Here is a 10,133-nt window from a genome sequence, read left to right as displayed (position 1 = left end):
GTGACCACCAACACCACATGTCAGTTCTTATGAACTCAGATTCCTGTTGGCCACTTCAGTCGCCCAGTTCCGTATCTCTGCAGCATTCATCTGTCTTCTTCTCCACACTTGGCCCCCAGACACTGAGTTCAGGGAAAGCAAGTCAGAGGAGGCAGAAGGCAAGAGGAAAGCTCATTAGATTTGATTCCGGCCCAGCTGTCCAGGGCCTTCCTGCCCGCGGGACTGAGAGTCAGCCACTCATTTTATTCTGGGATGAGGAGTGGGTGCAGTTAAGGAAGCACCTTCAGGATGTTATCAGAACTCACTTTATGGCTCTTTCACACCCCCTCCCATCCGTTCGCTATTTTGTCGTGCAAATTGTTAAGTCTGGAAGTGACCACTCTTGCCAAGGTTTTTGCTCTAGAAAGAGTGGCATCCAGTAACCCCAACTCCTTGGGACCCTCACCCTCCTCAACACGGAGCCCTGAACCAGGGCCTCCTAGCGGACCCCGCAGCCCTTGAAGGCGGCGCCTGCATCTTCCCGGCCTCGCCGGGCTGGCGGGGGACCCGGCGGGAGGCGGCGCCTGCGCAGTGCGGCCGCGGGGCGGTCGTTGTCCCCGCGCCGCCAACCCGGCGGCGAGCGCCATGGCGGAGGAGGTGAGGCGGGAGGAAGCGTCCGGCGTGGGGCGGGACCCGACCCCCGGGACGCTCTGGGGCGCGCAGCGGGTTGCCTCGGCCCCGCCGCTCCACCCCAGCAAGTAGGTGCCCCCGGCCCGGCTTCACAGGGCTCCGAGCGAGCCCGGGCTCCCTTGGGCGCAACGGGGTGCCGTGGTCATCGGTTCTCTCGGGTCTCGGGACAGGTGAGCATCCTGATGAAGGCCACGGTCCTGATGCGGCAGCCCGGGCGGGTGCAGGAGATCGTGGGCGCCCTCCGCAGGGGCGGGGGAGACCGCTTACAGGTACTGACCCGGGTGAGGCCGCCGGCTGGGGCGGGGGGCGTTTCTGGGGGGGCCTGGGGAGGTGTCTGCCCATTGAGCCTTCCCGCGTTGCTGCGGACACCTACAAGCCCCCAGCCTCTAGAAATGGCCAGCGGCCTGAGGGCAAGCGGGTTGGTTCGCCGGTTTTGCCTTGGGGAAGAGCCCACCTGCCTGAAAACCTGGATTTCAAATTCTCAATACTGTCATGCTGCTTTCTTTAGTTAGAGGGCACCCCACACCGGGCCCCGGGGCTTCTTCTCCACACCAGCCGCGGTCAGCGCGCTCCCCAAGAAGGTGCAGGTGTGGAGATGGGCCATAAAGGTGGAAGCACCTTAGGAAGGACCCAGGGCACTGAGATGGGTGCAGTTGAAAGAGTCAAGGGGGTCCTGATTGTTCAGCCCCCACCGCCACCCCGAAGAGGCTGGGTGTCCGGTTAAACGTGTACTAGCTGGGATTGGTTCTTCGTTCCCTCTCGGGCCCTTCCTAACTCTCCCAGGGCTTCGCCCACGGGCTGGGCACTGACCTGTTTTGACTTCCAGTCACCCCCCCGGGCAGGAAGGAGCCTGTCTAGGCGTCATCTCTCTCTTGCATTTTAGGTCATTTCTGATTTTGACATGACCTTGAGCAGGTTCGCATACAATGGAAAGCGATGCCCTTCTTCTCACAGTGAGTAACAGACTAGCTTGCTTTGTTGGGCTCCACAAGATGAAGGCTTCTAATGGGCAAGTAAAAGGAGTCTTATGTTTTTGCAGATATTCTGGATGACAGCAAGATCATCAGCGAGGAGTGCCGGAAAGAGGTGAGTTGCTCCCCTGCCTTGCTCAGGAACGGCTCTCACATACTGCTTCAAATGCTTCTCAGTTAGGACCGAAGATTCCGGGATAGAGACCTGAGAAGATTAATTTTTTAAAAATCTGTTGTTGTTGTGCTCAGATGGACCTAGTCGTAATAGACTGAGGCAGCTTTCCCTTATTGGCCAAGACTTAAGATGATTGATGGTCGGAATATGGGAGTTATGTTTACTACTAGCTATAGAGTTAACAGGAGACTTCGTGTTTGTTGTTTAACCCTCCCGCAACTCCGAGAGACAGATAGAACCATTATTGTCTCCATTTAACAGATGAGAAAACAGAGGCTTGGAGAGGTTGAGCAGCTTACCCAACGTCACACGGCAAAGCACAGAGCTTGGCTTTCCCATAAATCTGATTCTGTCCTAAACTCTTTCCACTACCTTATGCCCTTTCCTTGATAATACCGTTTCCTTGGCAAGGCTACAGGTATCAAGAAAAACTTCTGAATTAACCTCAAGGTGTGATGACTCCCGTTTCTGTAAGATGCATGCAAATATTGTAAAGGGAACCCTGTAGCCTTGGAGCCGTTTTCCTTGGCTCCATGTTCTTCCCGTCAGTGCCTCTTTGCCAGAGCAGAGCCGTGCTCATCGTGCGTTTCTCTGCAGGTTGCTGAGCTCTCTCTGCTGAATAACTACATCATTTAGTTCCACTTCGTTAGGAAATTCACTGAATTGCGTCCTAGGTGTCGTTGGTCTGTCATATGGGTCAGCTCTTCTAACCCTCTGTCAGGCTTACTCATTACTGAGCTGGGTGGTGAATTCTGGGTAGCGCTTATATTTCTAAAACCTCTCTCTCTGGGGATGACACTTTTCGCTTAAGGTAGGTTCTGGCTCCACTGATTGCCTTTGGCAAGTCACTTTTTGTGGTTCCTCACGTCCCTGATCTTATCAGCCTCCAGAAAGTTGCATCCACAAATCAGACAGTAGCTTTCGATGCCCTCTCTGGTGTAAAAAAGCTAGAGAAAACTAAGATTCTTGCTGTTGATGGGCTCCTCAAAAAATAAATAAAGCAATTTTATGTATACAATCTTTTTTCTTTTCTTTTTTTTTTTTTTTTGCAGGGAAAGATTTGCCCTGAGCTAACATCTGTTGCCAGTCTTTCTCTTTTTTTTTCTCCCCAAAGCCCCACGCATGGTTGTAAATCCTAGTTGTAAGTCCTTCTAGTTCTTCTATGTGAGCTGCCGCCACAACGTGGCAACTGACAGACGGGTGGTGTGGTTCCACGATCAGGAAAGGAACTCTGGCTGCTGAAGCAGTGAGAGCACCAAACTTTAACCATTAGGCTATCAGGGCTGGCTCAAAATCTTTTTTTTCTTTTTTAAAAATTATATTCTTCTGGGGCCACCCAGTGGCTTAGCCGTTAAGTTTGCACACTCCACTTCAGTGGCCGTGGGTTCATGAGATCAGATCTCGGGCGCAGACCTACACACCATTTGTCAAGCCATGCTGTGGTGGCATCGCACATACAAAATAGAGAAAGATGGCCACAGATGTTAGCTCAGAGACAATCTTCCTCACCAAAATAAATAAATAAATAAATAATACTTTTCTGTCTAGTTCTACTATACTTTTAGAAAAATTTACCACACTCAAAAAAACACCCACATTGAGAATCTTAATACGTTTCTGGCACTTTCTGCCTTTATTCGTGTGTGATCTTTGCATTTAACCCTCCTTTGGACCGATGGTCAGGGACTCCATTGATCTCATAATATCCAAGACCATGCATATATTAAAATTAGGATTCTTTACCAGGTCAATTCCCATTTTTATTGGGCACTGTTACTGACTGACCCTGTGTGACACAATCCCTAACACAGCCTCCCAAAAGGGTCAAGGGTCCTGGCATGTGGAAGGAAACCTTGGTCCAAGGAGCTCATAGAGATGCTCGGGAGGTGGTTCACCTGATGCTGGCCGTGGGAGGGAGTGGTCCGCTGACGTGCTGTGTCCCAGACTACAGTCTGCTAGTTCCACTTTCATGATTTTTTTTTTTTTTGCCATATCTGTGTATGACTTTTACTAAGTATTTTCTTTAAATTGACCTGCTTTTAAAAATCTAAATGCAATTAACTTAGAAAAGAAACAAAGCTTTGTGAAAGCACGAGTTTGATGTGCTAGTTTTCTTCTTCTAATGTACATTTCTAATGGTCAAGGTGAATCTAAAACTACTAAAACGAAAAGTGTTTATCCATGTGACCCTCAGAGTTATCTTGCCTGCCGCCGGAGAAGGTGTACCACATTTTGGGGAACACGGCATTAAATCAGTTGTTACTGGTTAAAGCCTGATGACTGAGCTAATTAACAGCAACAACAACAACAAAATCCTAGTGACCCGGTTATGTGATAGCAAAAGCTCTTTATGTGCCTGATGCTCAGAGCTCGCTCTCTCAGGGTGAGTGCAAGGGGTGACCAGCTCTGCGGATCCCACACTTCCTCACGCAAGGTTGCGTCTTCGGGGTGATTTTCTTCTCCCCCTAAATTGTAGGACTTTGCTGGGGAAAACCTCATGTGGACTAACAGCTTTTCTCTTCATTTGGGTGTCCCAGCTCAAAATGCTTCTTCACCACTATTACCCGATTGAGATTGACCCACACCGGAGCAGCAAAGAGAAGTTGCCTCATATGGTGGAATGGTAAGTGGTGGTGGCGGTGACAGGCTCCTGCCCTCAGGATGGATTGGTCTGGGAGGGGTGTCTGTTTTCTGAGCTTAACGAGATGACAAGCCCCCTTACCTTACTGGATGTGTACCTGAACGCCACAGGCCCGGTTATTAGAACCATTGTCCAGACACACCGGGGCTACTGATAGCTACTGCCAGAGTGGGTGCCCACCAAGAACCCTTGGAACGAGTGAGAAGCCCCTGGGTTTGGGGGAATAGTGCTTTGGGGAGATAACCCTCCTACAGAAGCCAGTGTCACTGGACAGAGCCCCAGTCCTCCCGAGAGTCGGGTCGGGGGGAAGGGATTCAGAAGAGCCTTTTTTTCTTTTTTGTTTAAAGATTAGCACCTGGGCTAACAACTGTTGCCAATCTTCCTTTTTTTTTTGGCACCTGGGCTAACAACTGTTGCCAATTTTTTTTTTTTCTGCTTTATCTCCCCAAACCCACCCTGCACACAGTTGTATATATCTCAGTTGCACGTCCTTCTAGTTGTGGGATGTGGGACGCCGCCTCAACGTGGCCTGACGAGCGGTGCCATGTCTGCGCCCAGGATCTGAACCCTGGGCCGCCGCTGCGGAGCGCATGAACTTAACCACTCGGCCATGGAGCCGGCCCCTGAAGAACCCTGACGTCAGCACTCCTCGTGCCCAACTCGTCTCCCTGTTGTGTAGCTTTCTCACCCTTCTCCTTTTAAGGAGCTCCTTCAGGAGATGGCTCTGTGGAAAAGGATGAGCCCTCCATTGTCATCCCTCCAGAGGGGACATGGCCCTGCAAAGGGACAGGGTGCTCCACTCACTCAGCGATTTGAATTGAGGGTTTTGTGGGGTGTCTGTTTCCAGGTGGACCAAGGCGCACAACCTCCTGTGTCAGCAGAAGATTCAGAAGTCTCAGATAGCGCAGGTGGTCAGGGAGTCCAACGCGATGCTGAGGTAAGCTTCCTGCTCGGAAACGTTTCTGCCAGACTGTTTGGAACTAGTTTGCTCGCAAAAAAGAGGCTGGGAACGAGTGGAAAGGAGTTAGTTGCTGGGAGAGTCAGAAGAGGCTTAGTACCGCGAGCAGCTGACGTGGAAAGTCTTGCTCTGCTCTCTCGATACAGCTAAGGCAGTCTGCTGGTAGTGGACGTAGTGTGCACGTGACCAGGACTTTGTCTCCTAGAACAGACAGCGTCCAGATCATTTTTCCCAGTGGTAAAAAGACTTGTGCGGCCCCATGGTGACTGGTGTTCTTTATCCAGACGTGGGTGTCAGCTGGCCTGGGACCCTTGATCATCGGCAGCCTTCACCGTACAGCTCTCCCTGCTGGAGTGTTCTTTCCTGGAGAGGGGATGCGGACACATAGAGGAAGGGGTCGACGTGGGTGCCTGCCCGCAAGGATTATGTGTCCTAACTGGGGAGAAAGGCTAGCTCGTGAAAAGCCAAGAGAGTAGAGACATGTGCAGACCCAGTGAATGCCGGAGCGGGGTTGGGGTGTTCCTCAGTGAAGCTGCCCCAGGACAGCTGCCTGGTTGTGTTTTGCTAGAGCTAAATAATCCAGAAACAACAACAACAAAAATGAGTCCGTTTATATGAAGTTCAAGGAAAGGCAAAGCTAACCAATGGTGGTGTGAAGTGGAAATGAGGGATGGCATTGACGGGGGGACATGCGGGAACCTTGATCTGGTTAGTAATGGCAGGGGTGTATGTATATGTAAATATGAGCTGAACGCGTAAGATAAGTGCACTTTAACCATTTACTGTATGCATTTTATACATCAATTTAAAATATTTTAAAAAAAGAAAATTTAATAATATATAACCCCAGTAGACTATGAAGAACTGTAGCAGAGGCCGTGCCATTTCAGAGCCTCTTCCTCTCTTTTCAGGGACGGGTACAAGACGTTCTTCAACACCCTCTACCAGAACAACGTCCCCCTTTTCATCTTTTCCGCGGGCATCGGTGACATCCTGGAGGAAATTATCCAACAGATGAAAGTGTTCCACCCTAACATCCATATTGTGTCCAACTACATGGATTTTGATGAAGATGTAAGCCAGATCTCATTTGGGCTGGGAATGGAAGAGGCATGGGGACTGCCAGCCAGGACACGTCACCCGAAACATTAGCCCTAACCCGGGGAGGGAGGTGGGGACATGCTCGCTTCTTTGCCCTCGGGCATTTACTTATTTCTTTATGCCAGCTAAGGACATTATTTTTGAAGGACCTACTCTTTGGTGTTTGGCCGATAGTCGGCTTCGCTGTGGGGGACCCTAGTTCAGGGGTCAGCCAGGCCCCACGTCTCTGTCATGGGTCATGTGCCACCCCAGGTACTCAAGAGCTTAGACTTTGACTTGTTTTTCTAGAACCAGAGTTGGGCTGCTCCAACTCACCCATGTTCTCTCTTCTTGCCCTTAAAACTAATGGCTGGAATTGTCATCCCTTTGACCTGTGGTCAGGACGCGGCCCACAGCTGAGGCTTAAGACACATGTAGCCTGAACAGTGCTTGTACCATGGGCCTCATGCTTCCACCAGAGCAGGGCATCAGCGTATTGGATGGTCCCTGTTCGTTTAGACCAGAGGTTGCAGACTTTTTGTAAGAGGCCAGGTAATCAATGTCTTGAGCTTTGTGGGCTGTATGATCTCTGTCACCGCTCCTCACTCTGCCACACGAAAGAGCAGCCACAGACAAGACATCAACAAATGGGCCTGGCTGGGTTCCAGTAGACCTTAATTTACAGAAAGTGGCCAACTCTGGCCCATGGGCCTGAGCTTGCCAACCTTTAGTTGAGAAAACAGTGAAGTTTTGGCATTATCTATGGCTTTCAGGACTCCCTTTCCTCTGCGACGGAGACAATGGAAAACTGGCCTTAGAAGTGTCCCCGTAACGCGTCTGTCTGTCTCCTGATGATTCAGGGCTTCCTCCAGGGGTTCAAGGGCCAGCTCATACACACGTACAACAAGAACAGCTCCGTGTGCGAGAACTCCGGTTACTTCCAGCAGCTTCAGGGCAAAACCAACATCCTCCTGCTGGGAGACTCCATGGGAGACCTCACTATGGCCGATGGGGTTCCTGGGGTGGAGAACATTCTCAAGATTGGCTTCCTAAATGACAAGGTAGGTAGGTGACCAGGGCTCTTTGTGGCTTGCTTCTCCCTCAATTCCTGTTAACAAATGCTTATCAAACACCTTCCATGTGCTAGACACTGTGTTAAGTAGTAGAGGTACTGAAGTAAGACACAAGCCATATTCTCCAGGAGAATATTCCATATTCTCATAGGAGAACAAGACCAGTAACTATGGCTGCGTGCTCACCACACGGCATGACACTGGAGTTCAGAGACGGGGTAACACCAGGCACTTAATTGGAGCCTACACTTAATGAGTATCCACCACATGCCAGGCACATTAACCCATATAATCCTCACACCAGCCTTCTGAGGAGTAACCATTACACCATTTACACTTGAGGAAACTGAGTCGGGCTGGTTAGGTAACTTGCCCAAGGTGACATAGTTTAGGAATTGGTGAGGCTGACAAAATCCTAAATCCTAAATCATACCTGTAAGGCGTGATTGAGATGGGAGGTGTCAGCATTCAGGGTTGGGCTTATAATTTAGAGAAGAGAAATACAAGAACAGACCAGGGGCGAAAGCAGTGTGGTCGTAAAGGGGCACAGTATGATATCAAGCTAGAAGGCCACCAGTCCGCATCCTCAGTCAGCAGGTGCTGAAGTCCCACAGGATGCTTGGGCCTTGTGAAGATTCAATCCAGATAGATTAGAGGTAGCATCTGGTTTTTAAAATTTAATCTTTCTTACTGTCTTTTTGACATTGACCCAGGGGTTAATTATGGCAGCCCATGCCCATTGCCATCCATGTCTCCAAAGGGCAGGTCCTGGGAACCTTGAACAACTCCTGGCGAGTTGCAGCTTGAATGTCCTCATCCCACAGCCCCGGGTTCTAGAGAGTCAGAGGCAGTGGGTGAGGCAGGGGGCTGGGGACTTGGGGGGACCCTCAGCCTCCCCTCCCTCCGGGCAGGTGGAGGAGCGGCGGGAGCGCTACATGGACTCCTATGACATCGTGCTGGAGAAGGATGAGACGCTGGACGTGGTCAACGGTCTGCTGCAGCACATCCTGCACCAGAGGGACTGGATGGAGATGCAGGGCTCCTGAGCGCACGGGGGCGGGGCTGGGCCCTGCAGGCCCTGACGAGGAGGGGGCCTCGCAGGGGCCGCTCTGCTGGGAGCACCGCTCTTCTTTGTGTGTGCAGAGAAAAGTCCAGGGCGCCCGAGCTGCTGGGCCCTCGCCCTCCCTCCTGCTTTCCCCAGCACCTTCCGTTGGTGTCCTCCAAGGCTCGAGGGCGGCCCTGCCTGGGGGGAGGGCAGCCAGAGCCGGTCCAGCTGAACTGTGGACCTGCAGGGTGTTGGCACTCAAGGGGTCATTTGGTCCAGGATTCTTTTTGCAAAATTTTTAAACATGGGAAGCTGTCCTTCAAACCGATCTAATGTGCAAAACAGATCACAATAAAGAAGGAACAAACAGCTCTTCGGATCTGCTCCCGGAGTCTGCACCCCTCGGCCCCGAAGGCGCAGGAACCTCCAAGAAGCCACTAGGGCTCCACGGAACACAGCTTGAAAACCACTGAATTAGCCCAGGAGAGCCCGAGCACAGCCCCCGTGTGTCTGTGGGGATCAGGGGGGCAGGCGGGGTGGGAAGGATGCGTTTCTGACCTGGAATGTTTGCCTTTGTTCCCATGCAGCTGTTAAATTCGAAATTCAGCTGGGCTCACTTGGGTTTGGCTGGCCCTGTCTGTGGAGCCCCCACTTTGGGATCCCCAGAGGGATCTGTTTGGGTGGATATCTTCCCTGGGGCCCTTGGCTCCTTTCCCTCCTCCTTCTGTGGGTCCAGGGCCACTGAAATGGATGACCTTAAGAAGGGGGTGAGACTGGGGACCTGAGGGGGAAGGATCTCTGTGGCAAAGTGAACTGGGGGTGATTTCCGCTGTCGTCTGGCGGTCTTGGGCTTCTTCACTTCCTTTCCCTTCTCCCCTCCCTGTTGACTTGGGTGCTCAGGAACTACTGAGTTTTCTCTTGGGCACCTATTGAAGAAAAAACTATAGACCAGCCAGTTCACCTGGCATTTTCTTCGCCTGCCCTCCCTCAGAGAGTTCGTTCTCTCACCCTCCTGCCCGCCTGGCTGTTGGGAGGTTGTGTTTAGCTGCACGGCTGAAGGAGAGGCAGTGCGAGAGTTGACTGAATGCCTGCTGTGTGCACCTGGATGGACACAGTGACCCTGACAGTGGGTGTAGGTCCCATCTGCAGATGGCTCAGGAAGGACCGGGACTTGTCCCAACTCCACAGCTAGGAGCTAGAGCCAGGGTCTGGGTGTCTCTGACCCGAGCCCTGCTTGTTCCGCATCACGCTGCCCCCATGTGGGCTCGGTTCAGGGCTGTCCTGTGGGCTTTTGGGCAGGGCATGGTTACCATCGGAGGCTGGGTCTGTGGCCACTGTCAGACCCTCAGGGTCTTCTGGATGTTTTGGGACCAGAGAGTGTCAGTCACCAGCTGTGGGGAGAGGCCACATCTCTCAGGGGGTCCCAGGCATGAAATCGGTGCTCGTGGGGGCAGTTCAGCGAGTCCAGTCCCAACCTGAGCACCCCTCCCCCCCGACGTCCTCTGATGGCTCAGGTCATCT

The 10,133-nt window shown here is 51.9% G+C and overlaps 1 protein-coding gene across 4 annotated transcripts; it reads left to right on the top strand.

The window, feature by feature from the left end:
* The first annotated feature begins 605 nt into the window (after window positions 1-605).
* Window positions 606-8,983, top strand: NT5C3B (5'-nucleotidase, cytosolic IIIB). 4 transcript variants are annotated; one of them, XM_046674337.1, is made up of 9 exons: window positions 606-636; window positions 840-938; window positions 1,553-1,622; window positions 1,709-1,755; window positions 4,353-4,438; window positions 5,304-5,393; window positions 6,326-6,488; window positions 7,355-7,555; window positions 8,479-8,983. In XM_046674337.1, the coding sequence occupies exons 1-9, from the start codon at window positions 625-627 to the stop codon at window positions 8,611-8,613; spliced, it is 903 nt and encodes a 300-aa protein (XP_046530293.1). In that variant the 5' UTR covers window positions 606-624; the 3' UTR covers window positions 8,614-8,983. The 4 variants fall into 4 exon arrangements, with proteins under 4 accessions (XP_046530293.1, XP_046530294.1, XP_046530296.1 ...); XM_046674338.1 differs by lacking the exons at window positions 606-636; window positions 840-938 and adding an exon at window positions 643-839; XM_046674340.1 differs by lacking the exons at window positions 606-636; window positions 840-938 and adding an exon at window positions 643-839 and having other exon boundaries at window positions 1,690-1,755.
* The last annotated feature ends 1,150 nt before the right edge of the window (window positions 8,984-10,133 follow it).

Source organism: Equus quagga, chromosome 11 (genome assembly GCF_021613505.1).
Source record: "Equus quagga isolate Etosha38 chromosome 11, UCLA_HA_Equagga_1.0, whole genome shotgun sequence".
Lineage (NCBI taxonomy): Eukaryota > Metazoa > Chordata > Mammalia > Perissodactyla > Equidae > Equus > Equus quagga.
The sequence above is the reverse complement of the archived record's forward strand: the minus strand, read 5'-3'. Positions and strand labels throughout refer to the sequence as shown.

Excerpts from the sequence above, each read along its gene's own strand:
- NT5C3B (XM_046674337.1), top strand. Across the intron at positions 1,756-4,352 it reads GCGAGGAGTGCCGGAAAGAG|CTCAAAATGCTTCTTCACCA; the intron begins GTGAGTTGCTCC and ends TGGGTGTCCCAG. Across the intron at positions 6,489-7,354 it reads ACATGGATTTTGATGAAGAT|GGCTTCCTCCAGGGGTTCAA; the intron begins GTAAGCCAGATC and ends CTGATGATTCAG.